Genomic DNA, 22,628 nt, shown 5'->3' on the forward strand with positions numbered 1-22,628 from the left:
GAGTGATTTAACGCACGTGCCATTAAAAAATTGTTCGTGTGTGTATATCATTTAGCCCATGTGTACAAAATTTTCCTTGGTTTTTCCTCTGCTGATGTCTGCTTTTACCCATTTGGAGCTAATTGAGGTTTCGCCCTCTTTTCCTTTTCCTTTCTTTTCCCAGAAAAGTAGAGAGAAAAACACCTCTGAATCAATAAAATAAAATAAAATTTGAAGAGGAATGCAAGACAGACAAAAATTAAAATAAGATATAAAATAAATTTAAAACCAATATATTAATGTGTTTTTAAAAATGAAATGTGTAACATAATTCAAAGTCATGAAATGTGTAAAAGAAGTATTAATGCAAAGATGTGGGATTGTGAGAACAATTTAGGTAGGAGGTAAATATAAATGTTTTCAAAAATTACAAAAATTAAATTAAAAATTAGTAGTGATTATAGAAAATATTTTTAATATTAAAAATATTAAAACGATTTTTGAAATTATTGTAAAATGTAGTCTAAAATTAATTGAACAAAATCTAAAGCAGGTAATACGCATCTTTAATCAAGTCCTTTCTTCTTTTGTATATATAATGGATAAGTATTCTTCATCAAATTTTGTTTATGAGGTATATAGTTGTCATCTAAATGGTTGGGGGTTGTTATATTACCCCCTTGATTCGAAGGGAATCATACGGTTAGTGGGATTTTTTTTTTTTTGTTTTTTCTAAAGGTGGGTTGATGATGCCCCATTCACCCCATCTGTATATCTAAACAGACCTTAAATTCACTTATTAGTATATTCAATTTCAAATTTTCCTATTTTATTGGAGAAAGCCAAGTGGCCGAGGCTGTTTTTGTTAACATTAGGGTGAAGGCCTCGAAAAATCGGGATTTATCGAAAAAACCCTGGAATGTCGCGGAAAATTCCAAAATATCGGCGAAAGTTAACAAAAATCAGCAAATTAGCTTTGCGAAATATCTCCGAAAATTGGGCGAAATTTCTCCAATCATTCAGCGAAATTTATATGAAATGTCTGGCCGAAATTTCTCCGATATTTCCACGAATTCCACGATATTTCCCCAAATTTCCATCCATGCACACACGGTTCTTTTCAGTCTCTTCTCTCATTGTCGACGAGTAGCAAGCATTCGAGGACAACCATCTCATGCCGGCGCGGCAGTTAGGGAAATATTTCTATCGCTGATCGGCGGCAGCGATCACCGGTCGGAGATTAAAACCCTAGAACAACCAAAATCTCATTTATGAAACCATTTGTACTTTTAACTTTAACTGGCTCAAATTTATGTGATAATCTGCGTCTGCAATTGATTCATTTGATTTTCAGTTTGGAATTTACTTTTCCTAGGTTTACATGTTCTTCCTTAGCTTAATTGAGCACACACTGCGTTTGCCTCCTCATCTTCTGGACCTTTCTCTCGATAAAACCATCCAAGGAGAGCTTGAGAGTCAATTCTTAGATAAGGTGTGAAAATTGAGCAATGTCTTTGCGTTTTCATTCTGTTATTGTGCTTTCAGAGCATTTAAGGGACTGAGAAGAATGTGTGTTGTGATGAAGGTTATTGCGGATTTGGGACTGTGTATCTCTGTATATGATATCAGATCTATTGACGGTGACTTTGCCTTTCCTGCGGATGGTGCTTCAACCTATACGGTATACCTAATCTATTTTTCTTTTTATAATTTATCCATCAGGGACTTTTGCATTGCCTTCATATTCGTCCGTTTTTGAATTGAATTGAAAAAGGCGATGGGCTGAATCGCATGATGATTAAAACCGCACATGAATTCAACGAGGTAGTTGTAAAGCAAAATTTTGGGACAATGTTATTAGGATAATGTAAAGCAAAACTTATCTGGATTTAAATGATTTAATCATTGAAGCAACTCGAGTCAAAATTAAGCAAATCGACAGAGCCTCAATTACTTGGGTTCAGTTATTGAAATCCATTTTTGATGCTCCAATATGTCTAGAGCCATATTACTTATGGAAGCACAATTTATTCACCTTTCTCACTACTTTCTTTGCCTTGCCCTTGCCCCTGTCCTTGTAGGGCTTTCAACTGTATCATATTAGTCCAGACAAGATGAAAACAAAAAAGGCTTTCGGAGTCATGGTATTTCAATTGATGTATTTGGATGAAAATGACATGTTCCAGTTGTGGGCACTCGTACCAGACCTGGGAAATGCTGTTGAATCCTGTAGGCCATTTATCTTCATATAAGTCATTCTCTAGCTCCGTTGTAAAAGTGGCATGCTTGGTTCCCAAAGACTGGTTGCAAAATCATAGCTAGAGATTGAAGATTGTTTAAAAACACTTTTATAACTTTTAGTTCAGCAGTTATATCCAAATCACTTGTTGATAAGGAACATGTTATTCATTTACTTTTTCCTAAATACTCTTTTCACAAAATCGTTGCTCCTTGACATTGCTCATGAGTTAAGGAATCAGCTTCCGAAGCATTGTGCATAACACCTGTGATTATTGGAGTGTGATCTTTCATCTTAGCTAGATACTTAGCTTAGTCCTTTCTAGTTGGTTATTATTTTTATGGGCTTTGCTGCTATGCATTTTCATTATGGCCAAGATCATGTTGCTCTTCAAATACTTAATGCAACTTAGTTGTACCCTGTCTCAGTGAGTTACCTCTCGAAGATGTAGAGTGGATATCAGAATTTTGTTTTTCAATATAAACCTTGTTTTAAGGCATCCTTTGGCTTCTCATCAGTGAAAATAGCTGCTATGCACATGGTGAATTCAATTTTGTGTCATCATCATGAATAACACCTATTTAATATCTGCATACTGCTGATATTGAATCTGTAATGGACAGTATCTCTTGGATTCTTTGAAGACGTCTACAGACTGGTCCATCTTATGCCAAATCCATCCCGCTGTGAGCCAAACCCATAGAAGAATTTAACTTTTTAATGGAATTAAAATTAGATTTTTCAGGATTTCACCATTTGCTTTCTTTTTTTCTTTTGTTTTTTTCATTCATTTCATGGCTACTCCTTACATCCGTATATATAGTGTTCTACTTTTTTCCTTTTATGGAATTCCAGGAGTCAAGTCATATGGATATGGGATAATCAAGAACAAAAATTTCCTATTGATGGGATGGACAAGGTTTAAGTTGCATAATTCTTTTAACAGTTCTATAATTATGCTAAAACTTCCAGTTGTGGTTTGCATTAACTTTTGGTGTTCTGCTGCAGATAAGGTTCCAAGTTCAGAGTGTAAGTTATTCTCCAGTTCCAGTTGAGCAACCAAAAGAGTCAAAGCCATTTGCCCCCATGGTGATTTTGGTAAGTTCATCCTTTGAACTTCATCCTTTCAAGGTTTTTCATCTCTAGAAGTAGGGCACCTCAAGCTCTTTTTCCTTTGGAAGCTGTGTTATAATTTTAAGGGCCAACTGCAGAGAGATATTGTTACTCCCTAAGATTTTGTTTTCATTGGTAAGAGTTTCTAAGTGCTGGCTGATGGAGCGTGCTCAAAACTAGTTATGTTATATTGTTTTATGGCTCTTCTTTTAGTTGGGTACCACTCTGGCAGTCGTTTGAGTACATTGAATCAATATTGCTATTATAAGGACTAGAAAAATAAAGTAAACAAACTTTTAGTAAATTATTCAGAATAAGCTCCCAAACATTTATATTTTTTAGACAAATAACCTCTTATTTCTTGAATTTTTCTAGTAATTTACTTGACTTCTCGGTTAGTAATTAATATTCTCTAATTTTCACTAGGAGATTATTTTTTATCCATTTATTAGAATTCTCATATATACAGATACATGTGTGTGTATTAGATATGCCTACTATACTAAGTCTTTAGTTTATGGGTTGATGCCACTTGTGGTAAGCCAAAAGTTTATTCACTGGTGAAGATGAAATTGTTTTTCATGTTGGTGATATTGAAATCTTTCTTTCTAGACATCATTTTATATGATATGGCACTCTTAATCTAGGACACTGTTAATATATTATAGGCTTTCTCACTTCACTAAGTTGTAGTTTTTCATTTTCTCTTCTCTTGTTGAGAAACCTGTTGTCTTTTCGTTTCTTTGCTTTTTGTATACTGTGCATGTTTATTGATTTTATCTTCTTCCTTTTTTCTTTGTGCAATAAATTGGTTATTCCATAAAGTAAAAAAAATAAAAACCAAAGGCCCATTTTTATAGGACTCTTTGTCATATTCTTGTTATGTTCAGGCATTCCATTAATTTATACATACCAAAAGGCCCTTTTTTCTGTTACTAATATATACATATGTCATAGGTAATAAGAACATATTTTTTCTAATGTGTTTGTAAATGATATTTTTGAACAATGAATGCATGAATGGAAATGGGGGGAAGACAACTTTATTGTACAGGAAATGTTTTGGTTGCTTTTATAGAACCTAGTGAGCTACTCTGAATTTCTGTGAAAGCAGCAAATACCACTTATATATGAAGGAAGAAACAAATATAGCTTGAGCAATAACACTCCCAGAGGTGATTAAGAAAAAAGGAGGTTAAGCCTGTAAGACAATTTTGACAGATCCACCCAATTTGACCTTAGTCACCCATTAGATTACCAAAAACAGAGATCCAAATTCATTTCAATATTTGGATATCTGATTGATTCAGTGAGTTCTCCAAGTATATCGTATATGCTCGTAGAGATGGACGCTTTCCGGATGCTCCGAACTGGTTCCTATTTGCACTAGTTTTAAATAAAAAGGCATTTCTTGTACACAAATATATGTGGATGTCTTGTGGGATATTCATCAAATGTGCTTCCTATTAATTGAGAGTGTCAGGTATATATAGATGTGCCCCACTGGAAGAGAATGCCAGCTTCTGATTATTTTGGCTTGTTTTCTTCTTCCAATCCAATCTCAATGCTCTAAGTTCTTCAATAAGGAAATTAGTAGTCCTTCGGCAATCCTTAAATCTATTTACATGTCTTTGTAAAATGTAACAATTGATGTGAGGCACCTTTGTCTTTCTGAAAATCAACTTTATGGTGTCTCTTGAATTTGTTAGGATTGCTGCTTTTGTAAATGACAGTTCCTTTCTGACAAGGAGTTGCTCCTAGCTCTGTTTTCTGTTTAGCAGGGATCACTTGATTATGATGGTTTAAGTCCTGTTTCATGGTGGTGATCTGTTAAAAGAAAAGGGAGAAGCAGCAGGAACAGTAAAGGAAATCATACCCCTAGCATGATTTAAATTTTCTTATCATAGGAGATAAAAATTAAATTTTAGAAACAGTTTCTCATTTTGATTGGAAGGGGAAACTGCTATTGATATAGCTCTGATTTTTATCAAGAAGAAATATCATCAACCTTGGAATTTTTGCTCAAATTTAAAAGCACATTTGGCAAAAAAAAATTTTATAAAACAGTTTTTAAAAATTTGTTCTAAAAATGGGTTGTTTTATGATAATGTGTTTAAATTGCTTTAAGTTGTTTTATGGGGGGTTATTATAAAAAATAATTGTATGAATACGGAGAATAATTGAAAATAAAATACTATAAATAAAAGTTATTTTTAAGAAATATTTGGAAACATAAAAAATGATAGAAGAATATTCCAAGTTTTCAAATAAACTTTTTCTTCATTGAATTACTTTTTATTTATTTGTGTATTATTATTTTTATTATTTATATTATTAAGTAAAAACTATGTGAGCTAGAAATCTTGTGAGAATTTGCTCAAGAAATTGAATGTTGATAATTAAAATATATATATTAGTATCTCATCTTTTGCGGTGGCCTATATACTCATTTTCCTTAATCATAAGTTCTTCTACCAGCTTTTTTATATTTTATAAAGTTCTTTTATTTCTTTTTCCCTATTTCATAGTACTTCGTAGTTATTCTATTTCATTATTAGTTGATTTGTTTATCAATATTGTTTTTGTAGATCATCAATAGCATTCGGCCTTGTAGAATTATAAATAAATAAAAAATAAAAAGTAAAAAAATAAAAAAACAGAATAAGAAGAACCTTTCAATGGGTTCTAAAAATATCAATCCCAAGGTTTTTAAAAAAAAATATTAATTATAAATATAAGTTTTATTACTTTTAATAATTTAAAAAATTCAAAATGTTGGAAAATGTTCTAAAACTGCTAAAAAGGGTTTAATACAAGATTGAATTGGACTTGACTGAGGTTTCATTAAATGATTATTTTTATTTATTAGTTTATTATTGTTATTATTTTTATTAATTAACAAAAACTATGGGAACTAGAAATTGAAAGGTGAGAATTAGTACGAGAAATTAAATGTTGAGAATTTGCAAAGTATCTTTTGAAGTTTTTTGTGATCATCCATAAACTCTTTTTTCCCTATCCATGCACTTCTTCAACCTTCTTTTCCGTATTTTATTTCTTTTGTCTAGCCTCATAGTACTTCATATTTTTATTTTACTTCATTTATTTATCCGTACTATTTTTTTCTTAAAAAAAATAGAAAAATCTTTCGAAGAGTTTTAAAAACATCAATCCCAAGTTTATTTGTTTTAACAATGAAAATTACAAATATAAGTCTTATTAATTTTAATAATTTAAATAATATAATAAGAAAAAAAAAACTCAAATTATTTGAAATTGTTCCAATGCAACTCAAAAAAGTTTAATATAAGATTGAATTAGACTTGGTCAAGGTTCCATAAAATATTCGCTATTTGTTTGTTTATTATTATTGTTATTATTTTTCAAACCCAAATTTCAAACCAATTTCAAGTCTTAGGAAATATCCTTAAGCCTTCTCAAACATTTTATCAAGTGACCCAAGCCCAACCTTCAAAGCAGGCTCCAAGCAATTACATTGCAAAAGCCCATTTGATGAAAGTTCGAATATTCGAAGTTCATCATCTCAATAAGTCTGGTTCTTTAGACTTATCAAAAAAATTTCCAAAAGGAAAATATTTTCTTCAAATGATTCCCTCAAAACAAGAAGATTTTATGAATTTATTCTTGTTAATCCAAATTCTGTAGAAGTTTCCCATATTCAAAACAGAGATTCTACAAAAATTTGTTATTTAAAATGCAAAATTTTCAAAGTTATTTCTGAACTTGAGTGGGGACAATCTCTTGTCACCCATAAAACGTTTTCTCAAAATTTTAAGTCATCTTCGTATGATTATTATGATTATATGGATGTGTGGTTTTGTATTTTGCTTTGAAGTTGATTTGACGCTTTTGAATATTGTTGAAGAGAAAGGACTCCATCTTAGTCCAACGTTGTGTATGGCAAGCTATAACACATGTCTTCATTTTGGGGCTCTTTGAGAATTGAAGAGGTTGAATCATCATCATCAAAATTTGAAGCCAGTTGAGAGAGGGTTTCCACCGCACGTTGCTGAAGCATTTTGAGGTGTTCTCTCAACAGCTTGATGGAAGAATGTGCAACTAAAGGTGTTGATGAAGTTGGAATTCCTTCATATAGAAGAAAATGAAGTTAAAAAGGATTTTGAATATTGGAGGGAGCCTTTGCTGCAATCTAGTTTTTTATATGAGAAAGTTGTTGAGCAGAAGATGGGGAGAAGTTTGACCACCATTTAACTTTGAATTCATACGCCAAATGCGCGGGAAATAAAAGATCAATTAGATGTGTTTGAACAAAATCTCAACACAAGATTCATGGAATTTGAAAGCGAGAAGTGAAGAAAAGAGTTTGAGAACATCGAGCAGAGATCAAACCCTTTGCATGCTCTTTGAAGTAATCAAAAGATGGTTTGATTTGAGGATATAAAATTGTTGGAATGGCGCCAAAGTATAACCACCATTCTTGGAACCAATTTGGAAAGGAAGTTTGAAATTTAAATACTAATGGAATAACTAGGAATGATCGAATGGACGAAAGAGAAAAACACAAAACCATGCATCCATATAATCATAATAATCATATGAAGATGGCTTAAAATTTTGAGAAAACATTTTATGGGTGACAAGAGATTGTCTCTACTCAAGTTCAAAAATAACTTTGAAAATTTTGCATTTTGAATAACAAATTTTTGTAGAATCTCTGTTTTGAATATGGGAAACTTCTACAGAATCTGAATCAACAAGAATAAATTCATAAAATCTTCTTGTTTTGAGGGAATCATTTTGAAGAAAAAAATTTCCTTTCGAATATTTTTTTGATAAGTCTAGAGAACTAGTCCATGTAATACCACATCAATGATCCATAAAACCAGCGAGAAAAAAAGAAAGAAAGTTGAAGTACGCACCTAATTAGATTTTTTGAAGTAATCCGAGGAGCTTTGATGGAAACACCAATTAGACTACTTCCAGTTATATAAATTCCCCTAAAAATGCAGCAATAACGCAACCATCAAAACAACGATCCAAAAAAAAAAAAAAAAAAAACAAATATAATGTATCAATTTAACCTAAACCTCCGCTGGTTTGACAAGAATGCAAAAATTTTAGTAGTTGTTTTATTTTGGTGGATTTTACAAGGGATGGAGGGAAGAGAAAGTACCAAGCGGCACCTAAGACGAAAACGCCGATGGCAATGGCGATACCGATGGCGAAGAAGGTGTAGGGTGAGATCTGAACCAATGCGCGAGACCATGAGCTCGATGCACCCACCATTGATTCCGATTATCAATTTTCCCCGGATCTGATCTTCGTTTTAGAAATTAGGGTTTTTGGATCAAGTAATTTGGGAACAAAAAGGATATCATATCACCTTTCCCGGTTTCCTCCCGTAGTCCCTTGTCTCTTCCTTCTGATTCGTTTCTCATTTACCAACACATCCACCTGATAAATTCTTCTCCTCCGCAGCATTATAACTTTTTTTTTTGGGAAAGTTAGGTTTTGGGTTGTTGATGTTTATCAACAAAATGGGAGACGAGAATGTTACAGAAATGAAAGAGGTTAGGTTTTACAACATTTTGGGTTTATGAGATTGAGAATGGGAGAGAGAAGGGGAAAAGTAGTATACGAGAGAGATATTGGCTTTGTGGCTTTTCGGAGAGTTTTTTCTTTTCAGAATTTTCAGATGTCGAATGCTTAGCTGGCAAGGTGAAGGGTATTTTTAGCATTAAAATACACATAAGCTGAAAATGCATGATTCTCCAAATATTATCTAATTACATTATCAATTTTGAAATATGTAAAATTGAATTTTCAAAATCATATATTTTCCGCATCACCAATCCAAAACCTAACTTTCCCAAATTTATTTGTATAAAAATTTACATGAATATAAGTATTTTTGTTGAAAATTTCATAAAATCCAAGGTCCGGCAACATTTCATCCTAGTGCTGGTGCGTGTATGGTGTATGTGTCACGGTAATAAGGATCAGTCGCCCTTTTGAGGATAAGTCGCCTTTTTGACTAGTCAATGCCTTTTCACATGTTCTATTAATTGTTTGGATTATTAGAAGACTTGCGGAAGCAACGTTCACGCCGTTTTCTTGACGCAGGCTGCTGCTACCACGTCCTTTAGCAGAGCGTGCCAAACACACTTCGTGACACTCTCCTTTTTTTTCCTTTTCTTTTTTTGAAAATTTGAGTTCAAATAGGTAAAAAATATATATATATATTAATTTGATGTTTTAAAAAAAAATTATGTTTTAAAAAAATGGTCCCAAAAACATACGTTCCACCCTATTCTTGGAATATTATTTTATAAAATCATTATATTTTCAGAAAGTCTACCAATGTCTTATCATAAGGGCTCTAACTATCTTATCATGTCATAGGCCAATGGAAAGTTACCATGAATTCTCTTCTTTGAACATCATTTCAGGCTTGGTCCCAAATTGGAAATATTCTTCCACTTTCCGTCTCAATAGATTTTTGTGAATTCATGAGGTTCCTTTGGCTTTCAATTTTCACTCCCAATTAATGACAAAGAATCTAATCATTCTTCTACTTGTTCTTCCCAGTGGAGCACAAGTCTTCGGACTCTTCACAATCCTCGATGAATTCTTCTGCTACTTTTTCTAGAAGGCAGCACAAGCCTCAAGCTTGTCGAATTTTTTTAACAAAGGCCAGGGATCTATTATCTGATGAAAATATTAATAATAACAAATATATTGATTTTATGGATATATCATAAATATATCAATATATATTTTAAAAAAAAATATTGATAAATTTAAAATTATTAAAAACTCATAAAAATATAAAAAAATCTCATAATAATATAATTAAAAGTATAATGAATATTTTAAAATTATTTTATTAAAAATTTTGATATATTTATAATATGATTTATCATATTTGATAATAATATCGTATATATCGATAAAAATATAAATTTTATATATATATATATATATATATATATATATATATTATTAAATTATATATAATATTATGATATTTGATTATAATATATTTAATTTTAAAATATATATTAATATTAAAATATAATTTATTTAATTCAATTGTATTAAAACATATTATATAACAAAGGCAAGTTAGTCTAGATGGGGAAATCGCCGATGTCGTGTCGACGTTTTCTTCCTTGCTACTCTCTTGGGCGGTGGGGGGGAAAGGGGGGGATTGCTACTCTCTTGGGCGCTCTGGGGGGGTGGAAATCGCCGATGTCGTGTCGACATTTTCTTTCTTGCCACTCTCTCTGCAGCCAATACTTGGGTCACTCTACCCAAAGCTCCCAAACATTCCCAAATCTAGCTTATACCCAAAGCTCCCGAACACTGCCCACTTGTCCTACCGGTGCAGATTTACAGTGCATTTGTCTATAAAACCCAACCACCCCCTCCCCATCCATCACTCATGATTTTGCACTCATATTACAACATGGAGTTGTTCAACAAAGTCATCAGTTGGGTCTGGGTCTCCTTCTCAATCTCTGTCTGGTTCATTCTCACCACAGCTCTTGTGGGAGGTGCTAGGGTTGATAGCAGTCTTAAGTACGATGCTTTAATGGCTAAAGGTCCAGTCCCCCCTTCTGCTGCTTCTTCCTGTACCCATATAGGTGGCGGCAATGGAGGTGACCACCGCCCATGCCCCCCATCCACTCATCAGGACGCTGTTTTAATGGAAAAAGCCCCAGTCCCTCCTTCTGCCGCTTCTTCCTGCACCCATATAGGTGGCGGCAAGGGAGGTGACCATTGCCCATGCCCCCCATCCACTCATCAGGACGCTGTTTTAATGGCAAAAGCTTCAGTCCCTCCTTCTGCCGCTTCTTCCTGCACCCATACAGGAGGCGGCAGTGGGGGTGACCATCGCCCATGCCCCCGATCCACTCATCAGGACGCTGTTTTAATGGGAAAAGCTCCAGTCCCTCCTTCTGCTGCTTCTTCCTGTACCCATATAGGTGGCGGCAATGGAGGTGACCATCGCCCATGCCCTCCATCCACTCGCCAGGACGCTGTTTTAATGGGAAAAGCTCCAGTCCCTCCTTCTTCTGCTTCTTCCAGTACCCACAAAGGAGGTGACCGTCATCGTCCATGCTCCGCATCCACGCTTCACTGATGCCGATAGGCTTCTTCGGTTCTTCGGGCTTTACCGCTCCTCCTAAATCTTGTGTGTATGGGTTATTTTTTAGCTTTCAACAACAATGTTATTTTAATTTTATGTCAATCATATAATAAGATTGCGAACTGGTTTTATTTTTTATTTTTTTTGTGAGTCTCTTGATCAAATTTTTTCTTCTTTCATCTGCCATGATTTTCATTTTTTTACTTCTCTTGATCAAATCTTGTGTGGACGGACGTGGAAGAAGTTGGCGCACGTTCTTTGACGCGCGGTGGAAACGCGTAGTATTCGAAAATTGTACATGTGTATAAGTACCTGTTTGGCTGTCGGTTGGATCCTTTTTATTGAGTAGTGAAGATTGAAGAAGAGGTAGAGATGAGCCCTGGCCCCTGGCTTCCTTCGGAGCTCTGAGTGTTTCTTTCTTATCAAATTTTTTTCTCAGTTGAATTTCTTCAAAAAAAATTTGTACAGAAGTAGCGGATCGATCATGGTAATGGTGATGCTGGCCGTGAATTGGAGGTGGCCTCCATCTTTCCCCTCTCTCTCAACATGTACAGAATTTTCCTTCGTTTTCTTTCCTCTGTTAATCTCTGTTTCTGATTGATTTGTAGCTTCAGATTCTACCGACGTTGAGATCGGTGTTTCTAGATCTGCAATTTTGCAGGAGTCGGGCTTCGAATTTCTGCGTAATTTGGCCCCTTTTTTTCAACAATTTGTGCAGAATGGTGGAATTGGACAGCAAGGTGGCAAAAGCCTACCTTCGATTTGAAAGTGAATGGGCAAAAATTTTGCTGCTCCTTAGATCTGCAATTTCACTATCATTTCTCCCTAAAATTTGTCCAGAAATGGTGAGAAATCGAAGAAATGCTGCTACTGGCCGGGTCACCTGATCTTTCTGTACGCAATTTTCTTTTTCTCTGTTTTTAGATCGGAAAATGCTTCTCCACTGAAAAAGTCAGGAATAATACATTATACATGAGAGTTAGTCCCTTGAAAAGGAGTTCTTTAAAGGCATATTTGGTGGACTACCAGAGTGCTCAACTCAAATAATTAGGGTACAATGAGTCTAAAATTTTGGACCTGGTCAGCTTAATCCAAATTTCATGTCTATGGACAAATTTTCAAACTGCTACTTCAAAGCCATATTAATAACAATTTTGATAACATAATGCAAATATGTGATAATGATTAGGGTAGGCTATGGAAGAAAATTTTCTGGTTTCATTATGGAAAATTTGAAAGAAAATTAAATACAACTAGGATAAGTTAGATCTTATGTGTTTTTAAATTATTTAACCAGTTAAAATAATTGAAATAAATGTGAGAGAAATAAACTAGAGAAGAAAAAAATGAGAAAAAATAAAAATTATATTTATATCATATTGGGTTAATGAAAGCACAGGATCAGGGGAAATGTAAATGGTAAAAAAGATCATTTTCTTATATTTGCTATTTTTATGGCTGATTGTGAAAATCCATTTCTTCTACCAGAGAATTGACGCAACTTGAGTCAAAATTAAGCAAATCGACAGAGCCTCAATTACTTGGGTTCAGTTATTGAAATCCATTTTTGATGCTCCACCATGTCTAGAGCCATATTACTTATGGAAGCACAATTTATTCACCTTTCTCACTACTTTCTTTGCCTTGCCCTTGCCCCTGTCCTTGTAGGGCTTTCAACTGTATCATATTAGTCCAGACAAGATGAAAACGGAGTCGATGGTATTTCAATTGATGTATTTGGATGAAAATGACATGTACCAGTCGTTGGCACTCGTACCAGACCTGGGAAATGCTGTTGAATCCTGTAGGCCATTTATCTTCATATAAGTCATTCTCTAGCTCCGTTGTAAAAGTGGCATCTTGGTTCCCAAAGACTGGTTGCAATATCAGAGCTAGAGATTGAAGATTGTTTAAAAACACTTTTATAACTTTTAGTTCAGCAGTTATATCCAAATCACTTCTTGTTAAGGAACATGTTATTCATATACTTTTTCCTAACTACTCTTTTCACAAAATCGTTGCTCCTTGACATTGCTCATGAGTTAAGGAATCAGCTTCCGAAGCATTGGGCATAATACCTGTGATTATTGGAGTGTGATCTTTCATCTTAGCTAGATACTTAGCTTAGTCCTTTCTAGTTGGTTATTATTTTTATGGGCTTTGCTGCTATGCTTTTTCATTATGGCCAAGATCATGTTGCTCTTCAAATACTTAATGCAACGTAGTTGTACCCTGTCTCAGTGAGTTACCTCTCGAAGATGTAGAGTGGATATCAGAATTTTGTTTTTCAAAATAAACCTTGTTTTAGGGCATCCTTTGGCTTCTCATCAGTGAAAATAGCTGCTATGCACATGGTGAATTCTATTTTGTGTCATCATCATGAATAACACCTATTTAATATCTGCATACTGCTGATATCGAATCTGTAATGGACAGTATCTCTTGGATTCTTTGAAGACGTCTACAGACTGGTCCATCTTATGCCAAATCCATCCCACTGTGAGCCTAACCCATAAAAGAATCTCACCTACATTTAACTTTTTAATGGAATTAAAATTAGATTGTTTAGGATTTCACCATTTGCATTCTTTTTTTCTTTTGTTTTTTTCATTCATTTCACGGCTACTCCTTACATCCGTATGTATAGTGTTCTACTTTTTTGCCTTTTATGGAATTCCAGGAGTCAAGTCATATGGATACGGGATAATCAAGAACAAAAATTTCCTATAGATGGGATAGACAAGGTTTAAGTTGTATAATTCTTTTAACAGTTCTATAATTATGCTAAAACTTCCAGTTGTGGTTTGCATTAACTTTTGGTGTTCTACTGCAGATAAGGTTCCAAGTTCAGAGTGTAAGTTATTCTCCAGTTCCAGTTGAGCAACCAAAAGAGTCAAAGCCATTTGCCCCTATGGTGATTTTGGTAAGTTCGTCCTTTGAACTTCATCCTTTCAAGGTTTTTCATCTCTAGAAGTAGGGCACCTCAAGCTCTTTTTCCTTTGGAAGCTGTGGTATAATTTTAAGGGCCTACTGCGGAGAGATATTGTTACTCCCTAAGATTTTGTTTTCACTGGTAAGAGTTTCTAAGTGCTGGCTGATGGAGAGTGCTCAAACTAGTTATGTTATATTCTTTTATGGCTCTTCTTTTAGTTGGGTACCACTCTGGCAGTCGTTTGAGTACATTGAAACAATATTGCTATTATAAGGACTAGAAAAATGAAGTAAACAGACTTTTAGTAAATTATTCATAATAAGCTCCCAAACATTTATATTTTCTAGACAAATAACCTCTTATTTCTTGAATTTTTCTAGTAATTACTTGACTTCTTGGTTTTTAATTATTATTCTCTAATTTTCACTAGGAGATTATTTATTTATCCATTTATTAGAATTCTCATATATACAGATACATGTTGTGTATTAGATATGCCTACTATGCTAAGTCTTTAGTTTATGGGTTGATACCACTTGTGGTAAGCCAAAAGTTTATTCATCGGTGAAGATGAAATTGTTTTTCACGGTAGTGATATTGAAATCTTTCTTTCTAGACATCATTTTGTATGATATGGCACTCTTAATCTAGGACGCTGTCGATGTATTCTAGGCTTTCTCAATTCACTAAGTTGCAGTTTTTCATTTTCTCTTCTCTTGTTGAGAAACCTGTTGTCTTTTTGTTTCTTTGCTTTCTGTATACTGTGCATGTTTATTGATTTTATCATCTTCCTTTTTTCTTTGTGCAATAAATTGGTTATTCCATAAAGGAAAAAAAATAAAAACCAAAGGCCCATTTTTATAGGACTCTTTGTCATATTCTTGTTATGTTCAGGCATTCCATTAATTTATACATACCAAAAGGCCCTTTTTTCTGTTACTAATATATACATATGTCATAGGTAATAAGAACATATTTTTTCTAATGTGTTTGTAAATGATATTTTTGAACAATGAATGCATGAATGGAAATGGGGGGAAGACAACTTTATTGTACAGGAAATGTTTTGGTTGCTTTTATAGAACCTAGTGAGCTACTCTGAATTTCTGTGAAAGCAGCAAATACCACTTATATGAAGGAAGAGACAAATATAGCTTGAGCAATAACAGTCCCAGAGATGATTAAGAAAAAAGGAGGTTAAGCCTGTAAGACAATTTTGACAGATCCACCCAATTTGACCTTAGTCACCCATTAGATTACCAAAAACAGAGATCCAAATTCATTTCAATATTTGGATATCTGATTGATTCAGTGAGTTCTCCAAGTATATCGTATATGCTCATAGTGATGGACGCTTTCCGGATGCACCCAACTTGTTTCTATTTGCACTAGTTTTAAATAAAAAGGCATTTCTTGTACACAAATATATGTGGATGTCTTGTGGGATATTCATCAAATGTGCTTCCTATTAATTGAGAGTGTCAGGTATATATAGATGTGCCCCACTGGAAGAGAATGCCAGCTTCAGATTATTTTGGCTTGTTTTCTTCTTCCAATCCAATCTCAATGCTCTAAGTTCTTCAATAAGGAAATTAGTAGTCCTTCGGCAATCCTTAAATCTATTTACATGTCTTTGTAAAATGTAACAATTGATGTGAGGCACCTTTGTCTTTCTGAAAATCAACTCTATGGTGTCTCTTGAATTTGTTCTCCTGGTATTTTATAATATTTTATCAGGGAGGATTGCTGCTTTTGTAAATGACAGTTCCTTTCTGACAAGGAGTTGCTCATAGCTCTGTTTTCTGTTTTGCAGGGATCACTTGATTATGATGGTTTAAGTCCTGTTTCATGGTGGTGATCTGTTAAAAGAAAAGGGAGAAGCATCAGGAACAGTAAAGGAAATCATACCCCTAGCTTGATTTAAATTTTCTTATCATAGGAGATAAATATTAAATTTTAGAAACAGTTTCTCATTTTGATTGGAAGGGGAAACTGCTATTGACGTAGCTCTGGCTTTGGTCAAGAAGAAATATCATCAGCCGTGGAAATTTTGCTCAAATTTAAAAGCACATTTGGCAATTTTATTTTATTTTAATAGAAAACAGTTTTTAAAAAATTTGCTCTAAAAATGGGTTGTCTTCTGATGATAACGTATTTAAATTGCTTTGGGTTGTTTTATGGGGGGTTATTATAAATATGAAGAATAACTGAAAATAAAATATCATAAATAAAAGTTAATTTTAAGAAATATTTGGAAACATAAAAAATGGTAGGAGAATATTCCAAGTTTTCAAATAAACTTTTATTCCATGAATATAGTTTTTGAAAATGTTCCAAAACAAGTCAAAAAGGTTCAATATAAGATTGAATTAGGTTTGGTTGAGACTTCATTGAATAGCTTTTATTTATTTGTGTATTATTATTGTAATTATTTATATTATTAAGTAAAAACTATGTGAGCTAGAAATCTTATGAGAATTTGCTCAAGAAATTGAATGTTGATAATTCAAGAAAAAAAAATAGTATCTCATCAAACTTTTGTGGTGGCCCATATACTCATTATCTTTGATCATATACTTCTTCTACCTATTTTATAGTACTTCGTGTTGTTATTCTACTTCATTATTAGTTGATTTGTTTATCCATACTGTTTTTGTAGATTGTCTATAGCATTCCGCCTTGTAGAATAGAAAAAAAAAACTTTTAATGGGTTCTAAAAATATCAATCCCAAGGTTTATTAAAAAAAATTGTTAATTATAATAATAAAAACTATAATTGTAAGTCTTATTAGTTTTAATAATTTAAAATTTCAAAATATTGGAAAATGTTCTAAGACTGCTAAACAGGGTTTAAGATAAGATTGAATTGGACTTGATTGAGGTTTCACTAAGTGATTATTTTTATTTATTGGTTTATTATTGTTATTATTTTTATTAATAAACAAAAACTATGTGAGCTAGAAACCTAAAGGTGAGAATTAGTACAAGAAATTAAATGTTGAGAATTTGCAAAGTATCTTTTGAAGTTTTTTGTGATCATCCATAAACTCTTTCTTCCTTATACATACACTTCTTCAACCTTTTTTTTCCATGTTTTATAGAGTTATTTATTTCTTTTGTTTGGCTTCATTGTACTTCACATTGTTATTTTACTTCATTTATTTATCCGTACTATTTTTTTCATAGATCTTGAGTAGGGTTCGATGTTATAGATTTTTTCTTAAAAAAATTAGAAAAATCTTTCAAAGAGTTTTTAAAATATCAATCCCAAGTTTTATTAATTTTAATAATAAAAATTACAAATATAAGTCTTATTAATTTTAATAATTTAAATAATATGATAAGAAAAAAAGTTCAAAGTATTTGAAAGATCTCATTCCTAATATTAAAACTTTGTGTCAACACTTGAAAATTATTAAATATTTCTAGTCTTTCTAACCCTTGAAATTTTTTATTTTTTAAAAATTAAAAATACTATAAACACTTTTAAAAATTACTATCAAACATATTTTTATTTTACATATAAGAATCAAAACTAGCACTAATAACCGTCTCTAACCTATTCCCTTTCCTATATCCTTTTACCCTTTGAACAACAATCGAAAGCAGGCATACAAGTAGGTTAGTTGGTGATATCATGTCACTTCTTTGGTTCTATTTCTCATTCTTTCTAACTTGCTCCTCCGAAACCAAGGTTGAAAAGATTGAAAAAATCAATCATTCACAACCAGTGATAAAGGACCCACAAACAAATGGTCAAATGGAAGTCGTAAATTGCTATTTGGGAAATTGGTTGAGAAGTATTGCAGGGGAAAAAACAACCACTCAGTACTAGGGGATCTGGCGATACCCCAAGTGGAATTCACTTATGACAATTTGATAAATTGGTCAATGCAACTCAAAAAAGTTTAATATAAGATTAAATTAGACTTGATCAAGGTTCCATAAAATACTTATTATTTGTTTGCATAAGACAGTGAATGTTAAGAATATACAAAACAATACAAATTTACATATATATACACTAATACACAAAAAGTTAAAAATTAACATAAAAAACTTCACTGTGTAATAAACTTTTTTTGATGACTCATAAACTTTTTCTTTTCTCATTCGCACGCTTCTTAGTTCTTTGACCTCCTTTTCTATATTTTATAAAGTTTTTTTGTTTCTTTTTCTTAGTCCATAGTACTTCATATTATTATTTTACTTCATATATTTACCCATATTATTTTTTTTCATGGATCTTATAGGATTCAGTATTATAGAAAATTTCTTAAAAAATTAGAATAAGAAAAAACTTTCAAAGAGTTTTAAAGATACAATCCCAAGTTTTATTAAAAAGACAATTATTTTAATAATAAAATATTACAAATATAAGCCTTATTAGTTTTAATAATTTAAAAAATATAATAAAAAAATTCAAAGGATTCAAAAATGTTCCCATATAGCTCAAAAATGTTTATTATAAGATTGAATTAGAGTTAGTTGAGGTTTTATTAAACAATTATTTATTACTATATATATATATATATATATATATATATATATATATGTTTATGTGTGTGTGATTTAGAAATCAAATGGTGAGAATTTGTACAAGAAATCAAATGTTAAGAATTTACAAAATAACATAAATTTGTGATGATCATAAACTCTTTTTATTTGTGCATACACTTCTTTAACTTTCTATAAAGGTTTTTACTTCCTGTCTCCTACTTCATAACGTAAGAGGCATTTGTATTTTATGCAAGCATGCATGTCTACTTTATCTATGGAGAACTTTTTTGGGTGGCAGGTGTTTGAGGCAACCTTTCAAAGGAATTTTCTTAATGATTGCGAATCTCATTCCTCATTACTGTATCCTTGGAGTTTAATTAAACTAATATATATATATATATATATATATTTTAAAACTCCCTTACATTCTCTTTGCCGGCCTCCCAATTTGGTTAAGCCCTTTGTTTTATGTTACTTTAACTCTTTAGACCCCTCTCCCTTTTTATTGGATCCATATATCCGAGGGTTTCATCAAGGAATATGAAGCAATATTTAAAAAAAAGAAAAAAAAGAAATAGAGAGATTGAAGATCTACTTAACTTTTGGATTAATTGGAATCAATGGGATATCTGATACGCTTACTTTCCCTTTCAGCTTACTTGCCTAAGTTGCTCTCTAAGATGCGGATCCTCATTCCTCCCCCTTTTTATTTTGGTCTTCAAATTTCATGGCTCGTAACCGTTTCTCAATATTATTATTATATTAATTTCCATAACAGCCCACGCCGGAGCGTTCTCTCCTTGTAACTTCTTCCGTTAGCGGCGGTCTCTTTTAACTTCTTTTTTTTTTCTCGATTTTCACGCACAGTGGGTCACCCGCAATCAAAAACACTTCAGGGCTTGTTCAGCCGCAGTTTTTAAAAATAGGTCTTGGTTGAGAATTTGAAATGTGGTCGGTATTATATGTAATGTTTTATTTCTGATTTTTTTTTTAATATTTATATAATTATTCTTTAAAATGGTTTTTAAAACAAGTGAAATCAAATTCATAAAATGTTTTCATTTTTTTTAAAAAAAAAAACGAAACCTATTCTACTCTCAATAACAATTCTTAAACCCTTTTGGGTTTAAATGAATTTTACGCATGAAAGCATACACTTAGGCATATTCTAAAACATTTGTCTCTCATGCTTCATCTAGAAATTTGTTTAAAAAAAAAAATTATTTGAACTCTAAACTCTTAAGTTTTAGAAATAACATTTTCAACCATTTGAAAAAAAAATTTATAAAGTTAACTTGAACTCAAAATATGTCCAAAATCTATATTCTTTTATTACTAAAATCATATTTGACCCAATATTATTTAAAACATCAAAATCTTGTATCATCCCGTGATGTTACATTATATGTGTGAAGGATGGTGGCCTTATTCATTACGTCTACCACGCATTCAAATCTTTTGAAAAAGTACCAATTTTTTAAAGAAAAACAAATTGTAAGAATAAAGTGAATTGCAACATGATTGTTTTTTATTTTTTGAAAAACAAATATCATAAGGCTAGTTTGATCTCAAAACATGTATAAAACCTATATTTTATTTTACTAAGATCTAATTTGACCCTAATTCTTTAAGACATTGAAGTCTTTTATTTCCCGGTGATGTTTCATTACATGTGTGAAAGATGGTAACCTTATTCATTATGTCTCATACTCATTGGGTTTTTTGGAACAATAATTTTTTTTTTAAAGAAAAACAAATTGTAGGAATATATTGAGTTACAAAATAATTGTACAAATCATGCTTTTAGGATGGAAACTTTTTAATTTTTTTTCATATATGGCAAGACCAATACTAGGAGATGCGATTTTAAGCTAATTTAAAAAATATAGGTAAAATTGACACTAACGATATTGATTCTTTATTTTATTCTAAAATCAATATTAACAAATATAATTTTGTTGACAATAATAATTGTTTTAACTTATAAAACTTCACACTATAAACAACGATAGCATATACAATCTTATTTTATGTATTAAAACTAACATTGGCAACATTGGTCGTTTCGTTCATAAAATTTCTCACTAAAATCATAGTTTTATGATGAAGATTAGAAGGGAAAAATGGTCCCAAAAACATACGTTCCACCCTATTCTTGGAATATTATTTTATAAAATCATTATATTTTCCAAAAAGTCTACCAATGTCTTATAAGAAAGGGCTTTAACTATCTTATCATGTCACATCACAATGAAAAGTTACCATGAATTCTCATTCTTTGAACATCATGTCAGTCTTAGTCCCAAATTGGAAATATTCTTCCACTTTCCGTCCCCATAGATTTTTGTGAATTCATGAGGTTCCTCTGGCTTTCTATTTTCACTCCTAATTGATGACAAAGAATCTATTCATTTTTCTACCGTTCCTTCTTCTACTTGTTCTTCCCTGTGGAGCACAATCCTCAAGGAATCCATTCATTTTTCTACTGTTCCTTCTTCTACTTTTTCTACCCTGTGCAGCACAAGCCTCAAGGTTATCGGTTTTTTCATACAAACGCCAGGGATCTACTCTCTTGGGCGGTTGCGTAGTGAACGGTTAGATTAGCTGCAGCCAATACTCGGATCACTCTACCCAGAGCCCCCAAACATTCCTCATTATAGGGCGTTTACGTACCCAAATCTAGCTTATACCCAAAGCTCCCGAACACTGTCCACTAGTCCCACCGGTGCAGATTTACAGTGCATTTGTCTATAAAACCCAACCACCCCCTCCCCATCCATCACTCATGATTTTACACTCATATTACAACATGGAGTTGTTCAACAAAGTCATCAGTTGGGTCTGGGTCTCCTTCTCAATCTCTGTCTGGTTCATTCTCACCACAGCTCTTGTGGGAGGTGCTAGGGTTGATAGCAGTCTTAAGTACGATGCTTTAATGGCTAAAGGTCCAGTCCCTCCTTCTGCTGCTTCTTCCTGTACCCATATAGGTGGTGGCAAAGGAGGTGACAACCGCCCATGCCCCCCATCCACTCGTCAGGACGCTGTTTTAATGGCAAAAGCCCCAGTCCCTCCTTCTGCCGCTTCTTCCTGCACCCATATAGGTGGCGAAAAGGGAGGTGACCATCGCCCATGCCCCCCATCCACTCATCAGGACGCTGTTTTAATGGCAAAAGCTTCAGTCCCTCCTTCTGCCGCTTCTTCCTGCACCCATACAAGCGGCGGCAGTGGAGGTGACCATCGCCCATGCCCCCAATCCACTCATCAGGACGCTGTTTTAATGGGAAAAGCTCCAGTCCCTCCTTCTGCTGCTTCTTCCTGTACCCATATAGGTGGCGGCAATGGAGGTGACCATCGCCCATGCCCTCCATCCACTCGCCAGGACGCTGTTTTAATGGCAAAAGCTCCAGTCCCTCCTTCTTCTGCTTCTTCCAGTACCCACAAAGGAGGTGACCATCATAGTCCATGCTCCCCATCCACTCTTCAATGATGCCGATAGGCTTCTTCGGTTCTTCGGGCTTTACCACTCCTCCTAAATCTTGTGTGTGTTTGTGATAATGATGATATTATGGGTTATTTTTGAGCTTTCAACAACGATGTTATTTTAATTTTATGTCAATCATATAATAAGATTGCGAACTGGTTTTTTTTTTGTTTTTTTTTTGGGTCTCTTGATCAAATTTTTTCTTCTTTCATCTGTCATGATTTTTTTTGTTCTTTTTTTCCTTCTTCTT

The 22,628-nt window shown here is 33.0% G+C and overlaps 1 protein-coding gene and 1 long non-coding RNA gene across 6 annotated transcripts; both read left to right on the forward strand.

Moving 5' to 3' along the window:
• The first annotated feature begins 803 nt into the window (after positions 1-803).
• On the forward strand, positions 804-5,500 carry LOC100263195 (uncharacterized). 3 transcript variants are annotated; one of them, XM_059737785.1, is made up of 5 exons: positions 804-1,471; positions 1,565-1,660; positions 2,842-2,904; positions 3,074-3,137; positions 3,227-3,305. In XM_059737785.1, exons 1-4 carry the CDS (start codon positions 1,361-1,363, stop codon positions 3,098-3,100), a joined length of 297 nt encoding a protein of 98 aa, XP_059593768.1. In that variant the 5' UTR covers positions 804-1,360; the 3' UTR covers positions 3,101-3,137; positions 3,227-3,305. The 3 variants fall into 3 exon arrangements, with proteins under 3 accessions (XP_059593768.1, XP_059593767.1, XP_059593766.1); XM_059737784.1 differs by lacking the exons at positions 2,842-2,904; positions 3,074-3,137 and adding an exon at positions 5,113-5,500 and having other exon boundaries at positions 812-1,471; positions 3,227-3,316; XM_059737783.1 differs by lacking the exons at positions 2,842-2,904; positions 3,074-3,137 and having other exon boundaries at positions 812-1,471; positions 3,227-5,078.
• Positions 5,501-11,817: 6,317 nt separating this feature from the next.
• LOC100854382 (uncharacterized) lies at positions 11,818-16,456 on the forward strand. 3 transcript variants are annotated; one of them, XR_009465976.1, is made up of 4 exons: positions 11,818-12,013; positions 12,184-12,310; positions 14,299-14,388; positions 16,211-16,456. It is a non-coding gene; the product is annotated as an uncharacterized LOC100854382 (long non-coding RNA). The 3 variants fall into 3 exon arrangements; XR_009465975.1 differs by having other exon boundaries at positions 11,819-11,981; positions 12,080-12,310; XR_009465974.1 differs by having other exon boundaries at positions 11,819-11,952; positions 12,074-12,310.
• The last annotated feature ends 6,172 nt before the right edge of the window (positions 16,457-22,628 follow it).

The sequence above is a fragment of the Vitis vinifera genome, chromosome 7, assembly GCF_030704535.1.
Source record: "Vitis vinifera cultivar Pinot Noir 40024 chromosome 7, ASM3070453v1".
Classification (NCBI taxonomy): Eukaryota; Viridiplantae; Streptophyta; class Magnoliopsida; order Vitales; family Vitaceae; genus Vitis; species Vitis vinifera.

What these genes read in the sequence shown, in the direction of transcription:
- LOC100263195 (XM_059737783.1), top strand. Translation starts at nt 1,361, where the DNA reads ATGTTCTTCCTTAGCTTAATTGAGCACACACTGCGTTTGCCTCCTCAT. An exon ending in AGAGTCAATTCTTAGATAAG is followed by an intron (nt 1,472 to 1,564) that starts GTGTGAAAATTG and finishes GTTGTGATGAAG; the next exon opens with GTTATTGCGGATTTGGGACT. An exon ending in ATGGTGCTTCAACCTATACG is followed by an intron (nt 1,661 to 3,226) that starts GTATACCTAATC and finishes GTTCTGCTGCAG; the next exon opens with ATAAGGTTCCAAGTTCAGAG.